General features: G+C 43.3%; 1 protein-coding gene across 1 annotated transcript in view; it reads left to right on the top strand.

Annotated features, from left to right (window-relative positions):
- Nucleotides 1-24,176, top strand: part of LOC117778088 (ephrin type-A receptor 3-like) — an 86,607-nt gene that overhangs the window by 9,977 nt on the left and 52,454 nt on the right. The window contains 4 exon segments of the mRNA XM_034613341.1: nucleotides 6,258-6,322; nucleotides 12,822-13,022; nucleotides 14,615-14,722; nucleotides 15,164-15,515. Coding sequence (XP_034469232.1) covers nucleotides 6,258-6,322; nucleotides 12,822-13,022; nucleotides 14,615-14,722; nucleotides 15,164-15,515 — 726 coding nt within the window.

Raw genomic sequence — 24,176 nt, 5'->3', positions numbered from 1 at the left:
CTGGAGCTATGTCCCAATTCAGGGACCTCCTCCTTCAGAGGACCCGGTCTACGCAGCTCACGAAGGAGGCGGCCTTTGACCGACGATGTGGTCTACGGCGGATTTCCTATTTGCTTCACCATCTTTGGCATTACATCATTAGCTACTTTAAGCGACTGTTCTTACTGCAGCTCAGCTTCATCGCCATTCATTGCGCAATGAAACCTGGGACAGGTTGAACTAAGAAAGGTCCAACCATTGGAGCCTTGGTTGCTTGGGAATGGAAGGATGTATTTGTCGGCCACAATTGAACGACCCTTCGAAATCTCTATTCCAAAGCGACGCTTCGACACTGCTTTATGCTAAGCTAACTAGCAGTTGGCTGAAGTTTAACTCAGCATACAGATGTGAGAGTAGTATTAACTGTGACGTCCAGCTTTTTAACCCCAGAGTTGAGGTAAAATTTCTCTTATGATGCAAGAAATATTGTGCTAATAGTTTATGGATATTGTTGCACTTTGTATATACGTCCACTTTATAAAAGTGAAGTCCTATTGAATGTGTAGAATTTAAGTCAATCACTGGTTTTACGTTTGAATAGTTATTACAAAAAAGATGAAAATAACAATCTTTACAAACTCACAAATACAAAAATCTGGCTAATCTGAAACATCATCTATAAGATAGTATGATCATCATCTCATCTGCATTTCCCCAATTTTCTCTTCACGGTCTATTACTGGATTACTTTCTGTCACAAGAGGATCACTCAGCTGAATTACTGTAAAGTGCAGTTGTCTGCATTTTTTAAAGCAGGAACACACAGCAAACCTCTTGGTGTGAGGAACATAAAACCTGGGTGAAAATTGGTTTAAGCCGATCTGCACCTATAAGAAAAACCCAGGGCTTGTATTTAAAATCAGTAAGAAAGAAAAACAGTGAGGCTTTTTCATGCAAGATCAGCAAGCCCCACCAAATCTACTGATTTAAATTTAATATTTTCTGCTCTGAGCAGAAAAGATCTTACGAACTCATTATGTAGTCTCATATTGTACTCTATATTGAGTCTGCGTGGTGGTCTTATTGTGCAGCCTTTTCTCTTCGTGGCACTGGCACCATCCTAAATTGTGTGTTTGTCAGTTTTGTGTGCGAGTGCGAGTGTGTGTAAGCATCCCGGTCTCTTTGTGCGCCAGTCTGGTTGTTGGCAGCGGCGTTTGATTCTTGGCAGGTGGATCACAGCTTCTTGCAGCCCAGCTGAAGCAGTGAGAGAGAGAGAGAGAGAGAGAGGGAGCGAGAGAGAGGGGAGAGAGAGAGAGAGACATAAACAGACAGAGAAGGAGAAAGAAAAAAGAGAGGAAGACAGGGAGAGACAGACACCCCAGGGGGAGGAAACAGGAGTGAGAAGAAAAACAGACAGACACAGAGAGGAGATGGAGAGACAAAGAGATTGAGAAAATGTTTTGGGTTTCTTGTATTTGGCTCTGGGCGTAGTAGAAGGTGCCGTTTCAGCATATTGCTGCTTCCGTACAGGAATTTCTTTCATTCTCCGAATGTAAACCTCACAGTTTGGTGCTGAAGATCGATACAACAGCGTGTCCATCAGTAACCAAACATCTCTCGCAGTAATCAGGCCACATGTGCACGTGTATGGATCAGTGCATTGATGTCCCTTGATAGAAGCTTAGGAAATATTATGAGCACGAGGGCCCATGTGTGAATTGCTTTGTGTGAAAGTGTTATTTAAAGATAGAGTGCTGGGGAAAGCTGTGTGTGTCGATAGATTGTCTTTTTGGTTTCCATTGTTGTCCCTAAGTGTTCAATTTTGGAATGTGCTCCACTGTGAGTATGATATATCATTTTTAGCTGCTCATCATTTATGTGTGTGTGTGTGTAAGAGAGAGAGACTTGTCATTACATCGAACATGAGCCAGGCTTGAGTGACTGAATGATGAGCTTGGTGTTTTTGTTCCGGGCCAAAGCAGGCCTGGCCCCGGCTTAGATCTCTCTCTCTCTCTCTCTCTCTCTCTCTCTCTCTCTCTCTCTCTCTCACACATTTCCCCCGAGAAAGCGAAGATAGAGGGTAAGAGCTTTAGATTTAGATGGATGGATGGAAAGATACAACTTTAGCACTAAATAGATAGAAAGACATTCATGTCTGTTTAGGTAAGAAAGCTTTGTATTTTCTTAATGTCAGACACAAACAAACAAACAAACACACACACATGTTTATATATAGCCTATATGCATTCTCGCTGTGTCAGCAGACAGGAAGCTATAGCTAATACATAATGGATGAGTCCAGTCATTGATTAGTGATAGTCAAGTGATAAGTGGTATTGACAGGAGGTGTGAGGAGAAGAGAAAAAGTGTCAACGTGTAGTTTTATGTATGTGTGTGTGTGTTTTCCCAGTGGACTGCAAAATGGTTTGAGAACATGTAATGGCCTCTGTAACACTTTGGCTTACAAGGCAGTTCTGTTAGGCCCGTACATTTCTACACAATGAGAAACTACACAAGCAAAAAAGTCACTGTAGACGTGTCCGGTCCTGCAGACAGGTTTATTTTTATCTGAGAAATCCTTCCCTTGAGATGTTTGCATGACGACAGACTCAACAAGGTGGAAATGTGGTGCTCCGTCCGTTGAGTCCATGAGATATTAAAGAAGATGCAGACACACACACATGGTCAGTGAGTACAAAGGTAACCAAGGTCCAATTAAAAATAACCACAGTGAGGCCTGTGTGTTACCTTGAATCATAATTTCTGTGAAGACAAACAAAATAAAGCTCCAGAAATAATATTTACCTCATTTGTATTCAAATATCCTAAAATCTTCATGGATACAATCAAAACTATCTGGAAGCCTAGATACTAGTGTCATTTGTGTAAACAATAAAATGAAAAAAACGATCAAGCTTGTACTTATCTATTGGCTACTCTGTGAAAAACATGAACATTTATAACAGTAATTGACTCACACAGAAAATAACTGGTATAATTGAGTGTATGTGAAACTGACGATTTGACCTAATACCTGTTGATAAGAAGCTTTTACCGACAAAAATAGGAGTGTGTGTGTGTGTGTGCGCACCTGTCTGTCAGGCCCTGAAATCACATATTATTATACTATTATGCCCAATTTCCGTACGCCACTCCAAATGCACATGAGCTGTGAAAAAAGTGTAAATGGTCTTTAGTTTCTCTGAATACACGCGCGGACTGGAGGCTGCCGCTGACCTTTCCCTGCTCAGCATCTCTCCTCCGCTGTTTCTGTCTCATCCCTCTCATTTAATCTATCGCTCTCTCACCTCGGCTCCGCTACGCAGCCTCTCTCCCTGCTTCATTACACCAAGTGCACTATTTTCTGGCTGTTTTCTCACACAGACGCTGCTGTGTGCGAGCGCGCCAGGACACGAGCAGTTATGTGGGCTGTTACACGCGCATACGCACGTATACACTAATGCAGTATGACATGCCTCCCTGCTGTCATGGTGTGCTGAGCTGAGGAGAATGGCTGGGATTCAGTTAGGGCTGATGAACAGCGTGAGTGCGAGAGGGAAAAGAGGGATAGATAGGAAAAGAGGAGGTTGGACCAATTTTACAGTTCTTTGTTATACCTACAGGCAGTATGGATACACAGAGGGGCTTGTAAACAGCCACTCTCTACCTCTCTCAATTGAGTGATTAGTCTCATTTATATGCAGGAGGGCAAACTGTTTTCTTTTTACTTTGGAGTAGTTTTTTCTAGGGCACTGCTGCATGGTCCCTTATGAAATTGGAGGGAATATGCATGTGTCTAAGTTTAAAACTGATGCCGTCACTTTGCATTGTGTCAGGTCAGTGACTCAGGTGTCTGATCTGTGATCTGTGGATTGAAACCATAGGTTCAAAGATTTCAATGGCGAGAGGATAACCTGGGAGAGCTAGAGTGAGAGAGAGAAGAAAGAGATAAGCAGCAGTCTCTGCAGATGGATACTGATTAAATATTGATGGTCAGCGGTGTTGAAGACTTGATTAGGACCTGACTGAGCCAAGCCTCAACAAGCGCGCAAGCACACACACACACACACACACACACACACACACACTGTGTTGTGTCTCCATAGCTGCTTTTAGACATGAACTGGACTCCGCAGATCCTGTTTTCTCTGGAGGAGGTGCATGTGTGAACGCAAATGTCAGAGTGTGACGCTCCGTAGTGTCTACGGACTTGATCCACCTGACCTCCTAGTATAAAGTCTGTAGAAATCCAGGAGAAGTCGATGTGTGAACACAGCCCGCGAGCGAGTCGGGGGGGTTGATGATGCTTCTAACACGCGACAGACGCAAAAATGAAAAAAACTAAAAGAAAACAAATATCTCCCGGTGAAAAAGCGGTGACACACACGTTGAAGACACAGACGAGGATGTCAAAAGAGTTTGTGGTGATAAGAGCAGACGATGGTCTCAGGGTGCTGGAAACTTGATCACATGAGCTCAGCAGCCGAGTTAATACGTCACTTCCTGCCTCTGTCTGCTGCACCCGGCTGCTCCACCTCTCGTCTGAATAATGCGGAGGATTTTATGCTGTTGTGAACGTATCTGTGCAGAAAACCTCCCGCTGTGTGAAAGGCAAACTGCGAAAAAAAAACTCTGTAGCCAGTTCTCTGGATTTTACCAATAGGTAAAAATTGCTTATGTCTAATAAAGAAAGAGCAGAAAAAAGGTATATAGTTAAATAAGAATGTTACAAGATCATTGTGACGTCAGTAACCCGTGTATCAAAGTTTCACTGACTGTCCCGAGTTGATATTCCAACTTGAGATGGCGTTCATGTGAAATGTCCTGGTTGGGAACTCATTTTTCTGATTATTCCGACACCACACAATTCTACTGCTAACTTTTACCAACCTAAAACTAACCGGAAAATATGTCCTGATGTTATGGGGACATGCTTTTTGTTCCCATAAGGAGACTTTATAAAGTTTAGGTCCCCACAGCGTGTCATACCTAGACCACACACACACACGCAGGCAGGCACGCACATACAAACACACACACTGGTCCTCACAAAGACAGCTGTACAAGATCACACACACGCAGGTGGAGAACCGCACACCAGCATCTGAGCAGGTTTTCATTATGCCTCCCGCTGTTCAACCTGCCACCTTCTTTCTCACTTTTCATTCTCACCTTCCTGCATCCTTCTTCCACTTCCACCTCCTGTCACTCAGGAGATCACACACAGGAAACTGGTGTAATTTGAATCATATGTGCACATACACCCCCACCTCTGCACTTGGTGCTGGATGACAATCTCCCATTTAAGTGAGATTTCAACAAAACCTTTTTCGTAGTTGTAGTAATCCATTTGTAGGTTTGTACATTGTTGTAAAATGTGTGTCGAGAGGGTTACTGTGTGTTTTCTTAGTAACACGCATTGTTACTCACCGATTACGACATGTGGCCTTGGTGATAGTTTTTGTTTTGTGTGCCCAGGTTTTGAGTTTTCAATCAGTGTCTGGATAATCCACACAGTTGGGAGAAGTGTTCACAAAAAGCTCAGTAGATTTTCTGTTTTATAGCCAATGATTGATTAATAAAATGGATCTGACCATTGTAACAGCTTGAAGCGTTCAGTCCAACTCATGTGCCTGCTCATTGGCTCGAAAGGGTGATGAGATTGAGACAAAAGCACTGTTTTAAGCCTTATTGGGGAAAGGAAAGTGATTGTTTTGAAGATATTGAATATATGTGGATGTGGTTTAATAAGTCTCTGATATATTTGATTCATTCTGAGGACATGTCAGCACTGAAATCCATTGTTTTAATATACGTTTTGCCCACAGCCTTCTTTCTCCTTCATGAAAACAATGATTTTTCAGGCTTGTGGAGGACGAGAGGTTGATAGTGAAAAGAGAGAGCGAGGTTTTGGGCGGGTGTCACTTTATGTAAATGTGTGTGAATGCACCTTTAAAATAAACTCTGGCCTTGGTGCCTTGATGCTGCTTCAGCGACTGACTTTGTGTCCCCTTGAACCACAGCAGCTGCAGCACAACCGCAGTAATCTGAAAGCTGCAATTATAGGTTTACCAGTGTTTGTGATTCTGCTGCTGTTGTGCCTCAATGCAACAAAACACACCCTTGTATGAAAGATGGAAACATCTTGGAGTTTTACATGGGAGGTTTACAACCTAATGTTTTATGATGCATTGGAGACAGAAAAGTATTATTGTAATGTATGAGTTTCTTTTCAGTATGTTAACATGCTTGCTCTCTTTCTTCTGTGTGTTTTGCAGTTACGTTGCTGGACTCCATGTCAGCTCTGGCCGACCTGGGCTGGGAGGCTTACCCTAATGAGGGGGTGAGTGTATACTGCACAACACAAACACAAACACACACACACACACAAAAAAAACATCCTCTCTTTATGTTGGAGCTGGCATCAGAAGCATAAATCTGATCACAGCTTGCAGGTTGTGTTGACTCGTTGTATTTTCAGGGAACAGGCAGCGACTCAGAGCTACGGCAGCAGCACTGGAGTGTGTGTTTTAGAGAGCACTGGGTTCTTGAGCGCGCCTTGCTAAATCGGGAGTCTGCAGGGGGAATTTACAAATTATTTCTGCTGCGCTGAGAACGCCGTGGCACCGGAGCCTCCATTTATTACGGGTTGTGATTTTCGGGGATGGAGTGAAGGGACGGGGTGGAAGGGTAGATATTCTTACACAAGAGGACATGACGTGTACATGTTGTGTCGCTTGCATGTGTGTATGCATGTGTGTGTGTGTGTGCGTGAGGGGGGGTGGTTATGTAACTAGCCTTTTGCAGGTATGGGGACCAAGGGAGTGCAGCCAGCATGAATCGGAAAATAAAAACAGAGAAGTGAGAGGAGAGGAAGAGTGGAGAGTGGAGAGTGGAGAGAGGAAGACCGACAAAGTTTATTCAATAAAGAAATAAGAGCGGGATCTGTATGTCACTCTAGCACTAGAGCTGTTGAATGGCACTGAATTAATTCTATTTCCCCTTGAGTCACACTTCCTTCTCCACTATTCAGCGTCAGTGTGTTAAATTGCAGGATGCCACACGCAGTTTCATGGTTGTGCGCAGCAGAGAAGAGGCAGCTGAAGCTAAGCAAGGTTTTGTTTTCTCAAGCAATCAAGGGTATCAAGTTCACCCAATTGAAATGCGCTGATTGTGGAGCCATATTGTGGATGTTTGTGTATGTGCTTCTTTTTCTTCCTCACTGAGGCCCTTATAGACGGCAGAATGTGTTCCATCTGTGGCTAAGCCAAAAGGTTCACTCTAAATTTTGACAAGTGGATTACACAAGTTAGTTTTATAGAAAATATGGTTCAGGTCGGGGTGGATTAATCATGGCTCGGAAAAGGCACATGTGTTGTTAGTTTACCCCTCAAAGATGTGTGTTGGCTAGAAAAGTAAAATATATGAAATGAAGCCCATCCTGTTATATCTTTATTCATGAACTGTTAGCATGGAGGGGATCTGGCGTCTCCTTCCTGAGTGTGTACAGAACCTGAGAAGAGACGCACACGCACACGCACACACACACACACACACACACACACACACCTCGTCTGTTAAATAAACTACACCCGCATCGACTGAGACATAAGAAAAGTGTTTAGTTTTAGTGTCTTTACTTTGGGTTAAGGCTCTATCAGCTGTTTTATCGCACAGAGGAAATTATTTAATTGGTTAAAGCTGTTTTTTTTCTCTATCATGGTTGGTCTCAATTTGTGTGTGCATTATGGAACCCGGAGCTGATGTTATCTTCCGCCAATAAAAATGATCCTACAGCTTTGTTTTTGTCCGTTCACTGCCAGTTTAAAGGAGACAAATGCAGAAGGCTAAATTGTCTGAGATAACCAGCTGCTCCTGTCTCTTCGCTTCACTATGACTTTTCCTGAAAATAAAAAGTTGTGTCACTCAGAAACAGCCAGAAGGCAGACAGGCTTAAAGCAACACCGCCAAATAGGAAAAGATGAACTGAAAGCAATGCAAGAAGATGGTTTTATATGTACCCGAGTTTTATCATCACTAAAACATTTTATCAAAATTAATCGTGTCGTCCTGATACAATTTCTCCAAAATCGGAAGGGGTCGGAAGCCTTCTGGTTTCTGTTTGTAGTTTGAGCAGGCTTTGGTTGCCCACATTTAAACGGTGTAGAGCAAAAGAGGCGGAACACATTGATCGAAATGCATCAGTTAAGCTTTTTAATTTATGTGCATTCAGATGCAGATAGCTGCTAATAGAGATTAGCCAAAATGTCGTCTGGACCCAAAACAACCCATCACAGTTTTTGTTTTGTGTGGAGAAGTTTTCTCTGTGATTAAGAAACTAGTCGGACTGTAAACAGTGAACGTCAAAAAGAAGATGGAGTCTTGGCCAGAATATCTGCCGTCTCCACCAGAAGCCCCCAGATATTGGATTTAGTCGCTATTCATTTAAAAACAGGTCTGTGCAACAAGATCCTATTTGGTCAGAAGTTCAGTTCAGTTTTAAATATTGCAGCGAGAAACAGGAGAAACTATGAGATCATGTTGGCTGAGGATGGCAAGCTCTTACCATTAACTACCTGTATCGGGAAAAAAAGCATTAGAGGATCATTGTAACAAGATGTAGAGTGGATTTGTGAAACTAAAGATGATCCCTCCACTCGTGATTTCTGAACAGACATCCCATCTGTTATCAGCATATAAAACCCTTGTACTTGCTCCTGAAAGGCAAAAAACTAATCAAAATGAAGAATTACAGACTAATTGAGGCCAAACCTGTTGCACGACTTTTTAAGACTGTGATAAATTAAATGGAAGACCGATGTCAAGTGAGACAGATGTAAAGGAATATCAGAATCCCAGAATTACTTACACTCCCCATAGTTGAAGATGAGGTGAAGTAACATAGGTATCCACCGTCTCAGCCAAGCCTAGTGTACGGAGGTTTACATATTCAGTTTATCAAATTTGGCTCTTTTTAGATTTTAAACAACCCCATGGATGCTGTATTGGCACTCGTATTGTTTATTTATCATAAATATATTGATACTGCAAGTCAGGAAATGAACGTGGGAGTGTTCAAATGCTCCTTGGATCAAATGTAAAGTAGAAGAAAAGCGATAAGAAAGTGATGACTGAGAGTTGGAAGGTGCAGAGGCTGTGAGAAGGTCTTATGTTTCATATCAAGGGGATTATCTAGTTGACCTTTGGCTCCTAAACCTGTGGATTGGACCCATTGAGAGGCAATTCCCACCAATCTGAGACCACTGTCTACGTGAATTAGTCGCAAACCCCACTTGACCCTCGAAGGTCACGTTTAATCCACACTGTGCAGGGTCGGATGTGCCTGAGAGTGGAGCGACCCACTTCTGTCACCCGGCAGGGTTTTCCTCATGGGGGACACAAAACAGAACATCTTAATGATCTTTGAAAATGGGAGGCCCCCACAGCATCTCGACTCCCCCAGTGACCGCCCCCACCCCTCTTCCCCTTCTGGTTCTTCACCTTCCATCTCTGTTTACCCCCATCCCCTCGTTCTGTCCACCAGCCTCACCAGGCCAGAGATCGGAGGCCAATTATGTCCTCGTAGGTGTGCCCATCAGATGATTGCAGGAGGAGGGATATTATGTTAAGCTGGTGAATGGTTGAACCTAACCCCAATCTGACGTCTCTGCTTCACTTCAAAGCACTCAAGCCGGCTCCGTGCTGATTGGCTGAGGTGATTGAGGGTTCTGGGAGGAGGGTTTTCATTCTGAATGTTAATTAGCGTTCAGCCTGAACCAACACAGGCAACAGTTTTTTTTGTGTATTTGTGCGTATAAGGAGGAGAGCTTAAACTCCTCAGCCTATCTAAACATCTTCCCACTCCTGTTTTTGGTGGACTTGCTCTCAAGCGGCCGGTGTATCATTTGCAAACAGCGAGGCCAGCAGGTTGTTTTCATGATCATAAACACACCTGTGCTTTATACCAGGCAGAAGTGACAGTGAACAGACCCGCCGACAAGGGAAATAAGTCACTCGCCAGGAAGTGGCAGTAATCCAGCCACTCCAAACTCTGCCTACAAAGAAATAAACAAAGACATCATAAAGCCCTCTTTATCCCTCAATGACTATTCCCATAAATGCTTTAATCACCACTCCCCGGGGACTCAGCTTTGTGTGTCTCTGTGTGTGTGTGCAACGGTCCTGTGATGTCCGACTGGTCCCAGCTCTGCACAGATGGGTCTATTTAGCTGCCAGGCGCGCCTGTAATTTACCAACATTCATTCATCTCTCCCCCCTTCTCTCTCTCTCTTTCTCCCTCCGTCTGGTGTTTTGTTCTTTTAATTGAATCGAGTGTGGTTGATCTAAATGACTCACAGTCGCTGTGTGTGCACAATGTCAAGCAAGACTCTAGTGATATGCCGCGTATATGTAATCTTCAAACTCTGAACTGGCTGTCAGGGACATTTGTGTCAGCTGAGTGCAGCAGCTTAAACAATTTCCCCCTCCGCCTCCTTTTCCTTGTTCTTCTTCGTCTTCCCCTGTTTTTTTTTCCTCTTTCTTGTCTGTGTTTCTGTTTTTGAGGGGCTTTTGGGTCAGAGCTGGCTTTGTTCAAGCTCCAGTTCATACACAGTAGACGTTTCGTCGAAGGTGGTAGAGTTTAAAAGCATCTCAGAGTGCGAGCGAGCTGGAGAAAGCGTGATTCTATGTGAGAAGGTGTGTTTTTTTTATGCGGATCTGTTTTAGTGCTCAGGACTTGGAGTTGAAATGCATCAAGCTTTTGCTGGGTTGTGGAGCCGTCACATCAGATTAACCTTGAGAATCCAACCTTAGCTTGGACTTGTCTGAAAGTTTCTCTTTGCCCTTTTTTCGCTGCTTTCTTTGCATTTTATTAGCCTGTCTTCTCCCTTTTCAGTCTTTTCTTTATTTCTTTCTCTTTGTCTGGTTTCATTTGAATTTTAGGACGCATTAGGGAGGACAGGTAGATTCCTCTGTGGGTCCTTTGCGTGTATCTGGTTTGCGTGTGTGCATGCTTCAATGCATGCAGCTGTGTATGCAGAATGTGTTCATACTATTGGGTAGTATGAACGGGTATTATGTATTTACATGATTTGACTCCTGTCAGATCACATGTGCTCATCACTGGGGAGATTAAAGTTTCAGTATTAAGACGATGACAGGAGCTCAGAACAAAGATGGTGGTCCTCCCGACCCTCACCACAACTTCAACTAGTTTGTTTCTGTGGGTTGTGCATGTGTATGTGTGCGTGTGTGTGTGTGTGTGTGTGTGTGTGTGTGTGTGTGTGTGTGTGTGTGTGAATCCAGTTAGCTTAGATCAGATATCTTGAGACACTGAAACCACATTGGTTTATTTTCCGTTTCTTTAAGGAATAGAAATGTTCTCTTTTTTGTGTGTGTTGATATATGTGTGTGTGGTTTCATATGTGTGTGTATATGTATGTGTGTGTGTGTGTGTGTGTGTGTGTGTGTGTGTGTGTGTGTGTGTGTGTGTGTGTGTGTGTGTGTGTGTGTGTGTGTGAGTGTGGTGTGTGCAGATAGAAATGTTTTCCTGCTCATGCGAGAAGTGTTCTCAATTACTGCCTTAGCCAGAAGTGGAAACAGATGGTAGCAGATGACGGGAGACAAAGTAGCTCTGTCCTACCTACTCCCTTTTTCTGTGTGTGTGTGTGTGTGTGTGTCTGATACACACATATATACACACACACACACACACACACACACACACACACACACACACACACACACACACACACTTAAGCACTAAATCACCCATTCACTTTAGGAAAACATGCTCACTCTATGCACACGTGCAACATAGACAAAGACGGTCCTTCAGTCATCTTGACACAGATCATCACTCATATTCACCCAGACATGAAAACAGAACATGCTGGCTCAGTGTTGGTTTCCACTAAACCACAGTTCAGTGAACTTGGGCCCAGTTTCTCATAAGCAGTACTTGGACTGAGATATCCTTTGTCTATTGACTACCTATGAAGTGAGATGACCTTGCTGCTGAGTGCTGCTGTTGTCAACTTGAATGTCTCTAAAGCTGGAGTTAGACGACAGGAATTTCAGACCAAAAACCAGAAGACAAATCAGGTCTAGAACCATAGTCTGTACCGATGTTTGGTGCAGATTATCTGGTAGCGTGAAGGATTACAGAGCTGAATCATCAGGGCCACCCCGATAATTATCAAAGAAGGAGGTTATGTTTTGTTCTGTGTTTGTTTGTTGTTTAGCAAGATTAGGCAGAAAAACTACTTCACGGATTTCCTTGTACTTTGTGGAGGGGTGGGGCATGACCCATGGGGAGGATCAAGGACTTCCTCTTTCTTTAACATTGCAGATCTCCCAAAAAATTGAATCTAGTGAATATATTTGAGATCAGAGAGAAGAATATCTACAAATATTCTCCTATAGTGTGTGATGCAGCCCGATTTCAAATCTGGTCAGGATTCTTATCCTCCTGGAGGCTGAGCACAGATTTAGTTATTTACTCATATTTTTATCTCTCTCTCTCTTTCTCTCTCCCAGCATTCTCCATTTATATTTATTTTAGAATTACCCTCTGGGGACAAATAAATTCTTTTTGAATTTTGTTTTTATCCTCTTCGTCTTCCACTTTTCTTTCCACCTCCTCCCTTCCTCCTTTTTCTTCATCCCACTCTTCCTCTTTGCACTCCCTCAAAATATAGCATCTGCTCAAAGTGGAGGACTCAGAATCATCATGTTAACAACAGTAAAACAACCATATTAGACCAAACATACTACAAACCTCTGTCTCATCTAATCGACCTGCTTTGCTTGTCTCCCTCTCTCCCTCCACCCGTCACCCTCAGTGGGAGGAGATCAGCGTGATGGACGAGAGGAACACCCCGATGAGGACGTATCAGGTGTGTAACGTCATGGAGGCCAACCAGAACAACTGGCTGAGGACGCGCCACATCAGCCGGGAAGGAGCGCAGCGCGTCTACATCGAGATCAAGTTCACCCTGAGGGACTGTAATAGCCTGCCCGGGGTCCCTGGTACCTGCAAAGAGGTCTGCATCACACACATTGACTTTTCCCTTTACCTCCATGGGTGCTGTTGTGTGGCTGTCTGCTCTCTGAATTCATTCTGAGGGGCAGTAGGTAGCAGTTTTTTCCTATTTATTTCACATCTATAGTAGAGTCGAGTGGAATAAATTCAATATGGAGGAAGACAGTGAAAGTAGAAAGACGACTGAATTCGTCTCATAAAAATCACTTCTCTGACTGTGCAGTTCTCTAAGCCTTTAGAATCAAATTGAGTTGAATAATGCAATCAGTCTTTTCTTCACTTCTCAAATATATAATTTAGGAGATACATATTGTAATTATCATGAAAATTAGAAACTAATTAGATCACAAATTTACAAATTATAACAAATTCATCCTGCAGAACCTGCAATGTCTAAATTTGTTTAGGGTGCTTAGCTAATCAGCTAAACCAGCAAATTATCTTTAATGACAAATCTCTGCTTTTTCAATTAAACCTGCACCATTTTCAATCTGATACAATTACCCTGTATTGTTTGCTTTTGCTGCACCAGAAAATTTCGACACTCAAGAGACAAAAAACAAGAGAAGAAAGCAAATCAACGTTAAATTACTGATGATAAGGGAAAGACAGCATTTTGCAGTTTTTGGTAACATATACTGGAAGGCCCAACATTCCAATATGAAACCACATTTAAATTCAATATAGATGCAGATTTTCATTTGAATTAGAAACAAATTGCAGACACTCATCCATGAATTAGTATTTGAGGAATCAATGAAAATTTGATATACATATATTTATATATATTGTATATAAATGCTTAACATTTTACAATGTCAACGAAAGTGAAAAGAAATCCTGGATTTGCTATTTGATCCAAATCTACACTGACATTTAAATGGTTCTTCCCTGAGCCATAATTTTCATGATAATTCATCCTGTAGTTTGTGTGTAATCCTGATAACAATCAAACAAGCAGGCATAACCTGCTTGGTGGAGTTAATAGGACATAAGGTGGTTGTTGTAATTATTGCTTTATACGATATAAATGCTTGTTAATCCACATTACGACACTGCAAAGCAGCACAACTGCATTTCATATATCTTTTTTACTATTTTATCTATGTCTTTTTCGTACAATCCAGACACTTTGATGGCTGATCAATAGATACGTAAACAAGACGAAAAGAGGGAAAGAACGTCACAAGAGAATAACTGCAGAATGAAACAGACGACACCCCAGAGGCCTCTTTTCTGGCTCCTCACACATTTTAACCGGCGCTATATATTTTTTACAGTTCCCCCATTGTCTCATATCAGCCCACTATCACTGCTCCTCTGTATTCATTTCTCTCTCCTTGCACCCTTTTCACTCTCATTACATCTCCAGAATGAGCAGTGGAGATAATAGGAGACAGTATAGAGCTGCGCTTTCATGAAGCTGCAGACAGTCAGTGTTGCTGACCGGCCATCGAGACACAGAGGGGACTGACATTTCAGATTGGAAGAAAACCTTGTTTGAAGTTTCTCGCCTTTATGTGTCTGTGTTACAGTGTGTTATTGACATTTGTAGATTTCTAAAAGGTGATGGACGTTGTGTTTGTCTTGCAGACATTCAACATGTACTACTATGAGTCCAACAATGCCAACCTGTGGTTCATCAAGGAAAGCCAGTATGTCAAGATTGATACCATTGCTGCAGATGAGAGCTTTACACAGGTATGACCCCACACACACGTACATGTAATGTGTATATGATATGCAAACATACACTCTTACATGCTAACACGTGTACGTTTAATATAGGGCATCACAAAATACATAATAATGAAACTGTGAATTGAGATTGTGGTGTATGTGGTGATATGATCCTAATAACAGAGCTACATTCCAAAAATTAGATATTCATCATTTGCCACAAACCCTTAGAAAATTAATCAGGGTTTGAATGTGGGTTGTATTAAAATTTTGTTATCTTATTCTATTTGCCCGTAAAATTGTCAGGATTTTGAGGACATCATGTGAATACGATCTCTGAGTTTCTAGCAACATTTATCCAACAGCAACTTTTTGGACTGACAATAAATCCAAAAGTAAAAGTGCTAAGGTTGAGTGCTCACATTTACCTAAGGCCTAAGATGTGTACAATTTTGCCTGCAGGTGGATGTTGGTGACCGCGTCATGAAGCTGAACACGGAGGTGCGCGACATCAGCAACCTGAGCAAAAAGGGGTTTTACCTGGCCTTCCAGGACCTGGGCGCCTGCATCGCTCTGGTCTCTGTCAGGGTCTTCTACAAGAAGTGTCCCCTCACTGTGCTCAACTTGGCCCAGTTCCCTGACACAATAACGGGCGGAGACACGGCGCTGGTAGAGGTCCACGGTGTGTGCGTGAATGCCTCTGAGGAGTTCGAGGCTCCTAAGATGTACTGCAGCGCCGACGGAGGCTGGCTGGTTCCCATCGGGAGATGTGTGTGCAAACCGGGCTTTGAGGAGAACAAGGACGTCTGCCAACGTGAGTGGGGTGGGGGTCCCGCGGACATGTGTGGGATGTATTTGGAAGTGTGGGAATGTTTTTGTGTTTGAAGGAGAGGAAGAGAGAAGGACAACATTAGAGGCAAATGTGCACAGTGCTTGTGTGTGTGTTATGTGAGACTCAGTGTGTGTCATCATGGGTGTCATAACTCCAAGTGACTTTTGCACAGCTCCCAACACTGCCAGGACAGTTCTCACAGAGGAAAGGGTAGGAGTTGCTTTGAGGCATCTCCTCTTCTTTTTCCCGTGTGTGTGTGTGTGTGTGTGTGTGTGTGTGTCAGAACAGAATATTTCATTTTCCCTGCTGAGTGGGGGAAAGCGGTGAGTGTGTGTGTGTGTGTGTGTGAGAAAGTGCTCATTGACGTGTGTTAGTGTTGTAGCAGGAGAGGAAAAGGTATGCCTTAGGAAGCAGATTATTGAGTCGTAAAACTCCACAGATGGTGTGCGCTGTGTCTGTGTGTGTGTGTATGCATTTGAGTGAGCAAGCTGTATTAGAATCCCAGTGTCACCTGCCCCTACGGGCTCCCTTCCTTCCCGAAAAGAAAATGGAATCATAGATATTCATCACTGCAAACTTGGAATCGGAGCACATAATGCAATTTCAGTTGTTTTGGAGGAGCAGCAGCCAAGACACCCAGAAAACTTGGCAGTTGGGCCTTGGAGACAAGTGAATAAGAACAAGCTGTACTCTGCAGTTTGCAGACTGGTAATGTGCACAGATTGTGGCAGAACTCCGGCTGCATCTCAATCATGGAGCACAGACTGTGGAGCTACACGTCTGTCTTGTAAAACGACACGCTGCCTTTATATGAGCGGTGATCTCACATGATTCCACGAGTGTGTAGGTCAATGTCACGTTCCCTCTACTGAAACTTTATTTAAAGGGGGTCTGACGCAGCAAAAGCGGTTGACCTCAGTGATCTCCATGACCTCATCAGTCTGCTCCCCGAGTCTTATCACTCCGCGGAGAATGAATACAGCAATGTAAGCGTGTTTCACAAGCCCGCTTTAACTCAATAACACCGTGCTTGTGTGTGTGTGCATGTGTGCCATAGCCGTGTGGAGAAGTAACGATGAAGTCTTATTGTCAGGCTGAGGTCAGGGGTCAGGGAATATATGTGTCCCTTGTCTAACGAGTTATGGCCACTACAGATGTGTGTGTGTGTGTGTGTGTGTGTGTGTGTAAAACTGGTGTCTTCAACACGGGGAGGAAAAGCCAGGATTTGGAATTCACTTCATTTCAAGGCAGATTTTCTGGTGTGGCAATTTACTCTGGAAACAATCAAAAAGCATTTTAATTCCTTTGTGGGGAACTGAAGCTTCTCCGCCGCAGGGTTGTATGCGCCACCTCCTCAATATTAGGAAAAAAACATTTCTGAGGGGTCTTGGGAGGGATTTGCATAGCAATGAGATGGAGAATGTGAAAACATATCTGATATTTGGTTGTTGCGTGTGAAATAATGCCGAACTAACGCCTTTGGAAACCAGCTGTCTTCTGATACCTCCACCAGGGAGGTTGTTTTCGCCCCTGTCCATTTGTTTGTTGGTTGGTTTGTTTAATTGTGAGCAAGATTACGGATTACCACGGAACTTGGTGGAGGGATGTGGTTTGGGTCAGGGAAGAACCCATTCAATTTTGGTGTGGATCGAGGAATTTTCTATCACTTTCTCAGACACTGCGACATTTTCCAACATTTCCACAGATTTTCAGGGGAATCATTTATTCATCTTGATGAAAAAACTATTAAGGGGACAAATTTATATACATGTGTGCTATTTGGTACACCTTGATTGGATTTAAGGGGACTGTTGGGCTCTGCTAGTTAAAACAAACTCCTGCACGTGCCTCTGCTCCCATACTGCTCCCTTCCCTTGTCAAAATTTCACTCAGCCAACTTGAGAAACTGCATCTGTAATCAGCCTGCTGTTAACAAAGACATGAGAGGACACGGAGACGTGCAGCAACCCGGTGCGTTGCGCTTTAATGTGTCCCAGAGAGAACAAGGGCTGGGCTTTTAAAGAGTCTTCTCAGCGCTCTGCGTCGGCTCCAAACAAAAGGTTCCTGCCCTGACACAGGCTGTGGGTCTTCCATAGGGAAAACACACACCGCTAATGCATTTAAATCACCTTCTCCTCTCCTGTTTGCTGTCACACAAAGAGATGAAGGGGTGAGGTGGGGGAGAGAGCTGGAGCAAGGACTGTGGAGGGCATTTGTAATTATTACCATTGTGCAGGTGAACAAGCCTTTCAAGGGATGCCTTGAATTCTCTCTTGTCTCTTGTTCCTTTTGTGCGCGCCTGTTTCCTTCTTTCGTACCGTTTAGCTGCTCTGGCGCTCATTGTTTTCCACGTATAATGTTCTGTGTGAATCTTTTCACTGTGTTTTGGCCTCTCTAGCCTTTTTTTTGTCTCCATGTCGCTCTCCCTCTTTCGTTCCCTCTCTCTCCTCATCTCTCTGTCTCTCTCTCTCTCTCTCTCTCTCTCGGTGTGAGGCGCTAATGGAATCATTACTAGCTCTCTGTGTTAGACAAACACCAGACACCTCCAATTACAGCCTTTTTTCCTCGATCTCTGGCTCGCTCTCCCCTCCTCGCTGCTATTTTCTAACCTTGCTCTTGTGTCTGTTTCTATAATGGGACTGTTCTCCACCTCTCTCCCTCCGCGGGCCCCCCTATTTTGCTCCTCACCCATCTCTTCTGATATTGTCTTCCTTTTTCACCTCACCATTTTTCCTTCTGTCCCCCCCCCCCCCTCCTTCCCGCCGGCACAGCACTCATCTCCTCTGTCCGCTCTCGTTAAACATTTATGGATCACGGGTTCATCTTTCTCTTTTTCTATTTTCCCAATCCCGTGCTTTATTCTTGTCCCCTAAAGTGACGGGCACATTGTGTTTATATATGTGTTGATGTACACAGAGAAAGCAGCAGCAGATGATGTGATGGGAAAAAGTGAACAGGAAACGTGGTTTGATTTTGTGAAAAACGATCAACAACAAACCACTGGTTGTGGTAGAAGCTACCGATTGTTTTGACAGTGATGGCAAGTTGATGTTTTGTTCTTCATTCGAGATAAGGTTGAAGTTACTGTATGTTTCTCTTATTGTCATCATATTACAATTGAGTTCCTGTAAAATTATCCTCAAAGAACTACGTAGATCTGACTGCGTAAATGACACATCCATGTAAATCCTTAAAGGTTCACAAATGAAATTATACAAATATAAAAAAATGCGCAACTATACAATGAAAAAATTAAAATATGCAAAAGTAGTATAAAATAGAGCTCTTCATTAAATTATAAGTTAATGCAAGTCGAGGTAAGAGGAGGTGAAGTGCATACAGTAGCAGTAGAGTGAAGTGACTGATATAGATAAGTATGATAAATAATATCACTAATATGAATAAATAATATGAATTATATGAATATTGCACAGTGTTTTTTAGTGACTCGACAAATACGATAATAATTAAACAGTGTTTTAACATGACATGATGAACATGATTAATAAATATTGCACAAGATACATGTGATAATATTGCACAGTGGACACTTGTCAGTCTTGGCAAACTAAATGGATGTTTATTTCTTTTTATTTAGCATTATTTATAATAAAGTTTATAGTTAAACCCAAAAATTCATATCCATTATAACATGGACACTTGGACTATGTGGCAAAGGACACATACTTGCTTTTTGAATCAACACATTGGCTTTGGTCTTTTCATGGACTTTCTTGAGGTGAGCTCTAAACACACTGCCGCTCCGATGACTGTGACTCTGCTGCTCAATCAAACAAAATCATACTCTGCTTTGTCACTGCTGGAGTTGCGTAATCTCTCCCTCTCCCTCATGGCTATTCAAACACATACTCTCTCTCTCTCTCTGTCACATACATTTGCACACCCTTGTCACTTCTCCTCCATCTCTCTCTTCCCTCCAAGCGGAGGCCTCTGTCTGCGCAGCCAAAGCCCTCCCGCATCGTAAGCTCTTTTGCTTGCTTCCCTCTCTGTGTCTCGGTCTCTTGTGCATTCTGTTTCTGTTCTCCCTCTCTGTCTCCGTCCGCCACCGTTCCTTCTGCCCCCTCCATTTCCACACTGCACTCCCTTGCCCTCTCCCGCTGTCTCTCTGTCTCACAGCTGGTAGAGGATGTAGTGAATTCTTCTCTCAAACCTCTCCTGCTTTAAGCCCCAGAGGTACATGTTGAAGGGCAGGAGTGTGTGTCGGGTGTATGTGAGTGTGTGTGTGTGTATGGCTGTGACTAAGTATGTGGTTGTGTGTGTGTGTGCGTTCTGTCCTTCTCTGTGTGTCTGACAGCACCAATTACTGCCTCAGATGCCGGAGAGATGGAGGAGACGGAGTGGAGAAGGACAGACACCTGTCACCTTAACACAAGTTCTCTTGCTCTCATCTCCTCTCTCTCTCCTTCTCAAGTATATAGGTCAGCATGACATATCTGTCCGTCCGTCCGTCCGCCGGCTCTACCTGTCTAATGGTCTCCTTCTTTCCTTTTCTTCTTATTCATTTGTCTGTTTGATGCTGCCAGTATGAAGCAAGAACTTGTTTTACGAGAGGAACTTTTCAAAGTCAGGCCACACGTTGCTCGAACTGATTCACTTACTCTCCTGCTGCTCTTTTCACTTATCAAATTGAAGTAAAACCAAAGTGTCAATCATTGAGTAGGAAAAACTCCAATGTGCCTCCAATCCGTTGTGAATTGCCTTGTCAGATATGTGTTTATTTACAGACACTACTGGTTACAACTTATAAATACAGTTGTTGAGCATTTGGGGAGCACACATTTGGAGAATCCACTTGGCATTCATCCATTCTCTATACTGATTATCCTTTGAGGGTCGTGAGAGGTTACCAGAAGCCAGCTGTCATTAAGCGAGAGGCAGGATTCACCCTGGACAGGGAGCCAGCAGTCACAGGGCCAACTTTGTTTACTCTCAGACATGAACTGAAGTCTGGATATTCTCCTGAATTTATCCAGACTGTTTGTGAGAGCCCAAATGTCCAAATCTGTTGCTCCCGACAATCTGAGGAGTTTATCCTGCCAACCCCGGGTTAATACTCACAAGAATGTCCAAATGAGCCCATGTGAGAACACAGCAGGAGATTCTCTGGAGGATCGCAAAGTGGGTGCATTCACTGCTTTGATGACATTTCTAGTGGTAAAAAAGGGGAGCCGTACACGTCTACTCAGATAAAGATAGGAAGGATCGACTTGGAAAGACAATGAGATTCGAGAGAGAAAAACTAGTGATTTTTACAGTGGAATTTATACATTATGTTCTGCCTCCTGCAAGCTCTGCCAAGATTACCCCTCACCAGAGTTTTTCCTGTTGTTGTGAACGTGTCTGACCTGGGCCTTCTCCTTCTGCGTTGTTCATATGTGAAAGGAAAACTCCGGGGAAAGTCCAGACCCATTATCCAAATCTGTTCATGTCTGAAAGCGACTGTACAGAGACAAACAACCATTCACACCTTCAGACAATTTACAGTTTCAGAAATATTCTTGCTGTGAAGCGACAGTGCTTATCACTGGATGACTGCCCTCCACTTGAACAGTATTTTTCTCTTTCTGGGAAAGCTTGCCCATTAACCAACTATTCTTGATATTATTAAATCAAGTTATATTATAAAGTAAAACAGATTGCACTTTAAGGGGGGGTTGTGTCAGACTACTTGGCTGGGCACAGTAATGTTTTGGTCTGGTTGCCAGGTTTGGGATCGTTGTGCCTTTGCAGAGATCAAAACCAAATCTGTGCTCATTCTCAAAGCAAGAAGACCTGCCGTCTGCCACAGAATAGCTCCAGTGATGAACTATTTCTTTGAAGCAAAGCCAAGTAACCTTTAAGCCAGGCAAACATCACTTCACACCACTTCACAGAATCGTACCCTCTCCAAACCTTTTGACTACGACTATGAGATCATAACTTTTGGGAGGGATAGATAAAGCCTGTGCGATCTCATTTTAAGAGAGAAAAAAAACTGTAGCTTGATATTAACATAACATTGCTCAACCTGTAAAGGGTTCAGTTCAGCTTTCTGTCTGCCCAGAGACAAACAGCGATCTGAGGCCTCCTGCTCGACCATTCAGCCGATCCAACCTGGCTCTGACCACAGCGCTACGATAAAAACCTTACTTTGCTTTCACTTGTACAGATATGTGCCAGTTAAATGATACATGTACTATAAGGGCTCAAGATCGTAGATATGCACTGATGAATATAATGAAACAAAGAATATGACCACACAAAAGACTGCGTATACACACACACACACCCACCTAGAAACAATACACTTTATATCTCATAAGAGGATTGCAGTCTCTGTTCATAATGAAAGGCTTGAGCTGGAAACAGATGTAGAAAAGGCTAATCTTTGCACCTGTGAAAGAGCTTTACTCATTTACAGTGTGTGTGTGTGTGTGTGTGTGTGTGTGTGTGTGTGTGTGTGTGTGCGATGCTGAAAGCTCAGTAGGGAAGCTGCCTTTCTTTATTGCCTCTCCAACACAGAGCTTGATCTCTGCCTCTATCCTTTCAACAAAGGTGTGTGTGTGTGTGTGTCAGAGTGTGTGTGTTCAGTGGAGGCAGCAGGTAAAGTGAGCATTTTTATGTTGATCACATACAGACTTCTGAAGGTCAAGGGCTCCCTCCTGCATTTAGTATGTTCACTCTCTCTCTCTCGCACACACACACACTTCTCTCATTTCTTTGCTCTTCTCTTGGTGGCAGCTCGGGGAGCTTGAGAGCACAAAGGTGTGGGTAAGAAGGAGTGGGCGGTGAACAGAAGGGTTTAGACAGCAAGTTAAGAGACTTTTGTGTGTATACGGTCCTCACAACATGTGCGTGTATGTGTGTGTGAGTTGGTCGGTCCAATGCTGCAGGCATTAGGGCAGTAAGCTGTGGAAGTGTTAGGCAGCGGGGTGTTATTACTAGACAGATGTTCTTAAAGGACAAACGGATAAATGGGCCAAGTAAAGGCCAGTCATCTGTCCCTCTACCTGTCTGTGTGTGTCTGTCGTTCTGCTGCTCTGCTTGTCTGGCTTCCCTCTTTATTCATTTGGATAATGACAGCCACCTTTGCCTTCATTTCTCCTTTATTCGCCTTTATCTCCACTCTCTCATACTCCATCCATTTCCCTCTCCCTCTTTCTCATCTCCTCTCTTTTGTGTTTGAATAAAGGACACACAAAATCACAAAGGCTTAGGCGCTCTGGCTATATCCTCAGCACACCATAGTCCCCGTCTACATACCCACACAGCGCTGACCCAGATAATGTCTATTCACGCAAAGCCTCCCAGCAGCTCCCCTCTCACTGTGGCCGATCACTCGCCAGACATAACCTGAGTTGCCAAAAGCCACCTTTGGCGTTTGCACCACTGAAGCATTGGCCACCGTGAAACCCACGGACATCAAGACGGTTTGGGAAGACGGGACCTCATGTAGCTCGGTGGAGTCTGGTGCAGTGGGTTGTGCTGTGTGAACAAACCCGCAGAGAAAACGAGGAAAAAGCAGGCCAAGGACTGAGTAACTGTTAACGCATGTTTCAACTCTTCAACATCTTTATTTAGCACTATTCCCCACAGACAGACGCAGGAGAGAGCTAGGAGAGAGGTGGAGAGGGCAGAGTGTGTCTCCTCTGGGTACAGTTGTCATTAATTGGCTGCGTTTCAGATGCTGTTGTGTTCCAGTTAGTGATAAACACGTGTGCACTCCTGGGAAAGTCGGTATAATCTCAACATTTAGTGTTGGATTCGTGTTGAGTTTTTGCTCCATTCAGGATCAGGAGAGGTGAGTGCGTGAGCCGGAGGAGCGGAGGAGGCGTGCAGGCACAGGAACAGGAAAGCAGCCATTGACCCCTTCCCCTCCGGCCCCTCCCTCTCTTTCTTTCTAGTTTATGGATGGCTTCCAGATGTACGATTGGCCTGTCAGACTGATTGGGCCGCTGTTGCATAGTTATTATGTTACTGCTCAGCTACAAACACGATGCACGGATATAGTCACAGTCAAAGTCCACTTTGTTGCTGCTTTCATTTGCCGACCCGCTGCACTATTATTCTAAAGCCAAGGGGAACGTTTCAGAAAATGTGAATAAACGAGGTTACACGGAGCCTGATGAGTGATGCAACAGATTGTTTTTTTTATAAGAATATGTTGATTTAGACCAGTTGCTGCAGTAATTCAGGTATAAATTGAATATTTGTATGAAAGCTGCAGAGACATGAGGCAAAGATGAGATGAAAGAGACAGGAGCAGGTTGGTGCTCTGCACATTACAGGAATTTAGATATTGTATTTTAGCGTGTTTAGTTAGTAAACCACATGATCAACATGGTCAGCAGGTGAAGCTGACTGCAGAAGCAATTACAGCACTTTAGTACCCTTAGCATCCAACTGATTCAATATGTGTAGGAAAAAAAGAAATCCTCCGTCTCACAATCATAAATATTACATTCTGCACACAAACATCCAGCACAGATCTTCACATCCTGTTTGACTTTCAAAAGATATAATTATCTGCAAATTCCTTTAAGAAGAAACACAAATGTCGGTATATAGTGAAATAAATTTAAAATAAATCAGCTTAGAACTCGCGGAAAAAAGATGCTGCTTATAACTCCTGAACTAGCCTGG

This window comes from Hippoglossus hippoglossus, chromosome 17 (genome assembly GCF_009819705.1).
Source record: "Hippoglossus hippoglossus isolate fHipHip1 chromosome 17, fHipHip1.pri, whole genome shotgun sequence".
NCBI lineage: Eukaryota > Metazoa > Chordata > Actinopteri > Pleuronectiformes > Pleuronectidae > Hippoglossus > Hippoglossus hippoglossus.
Note: the sequence above shows the minus strand (reverse complement) of the source record. Positions and strands in the feature narration are given on the sequence as shown.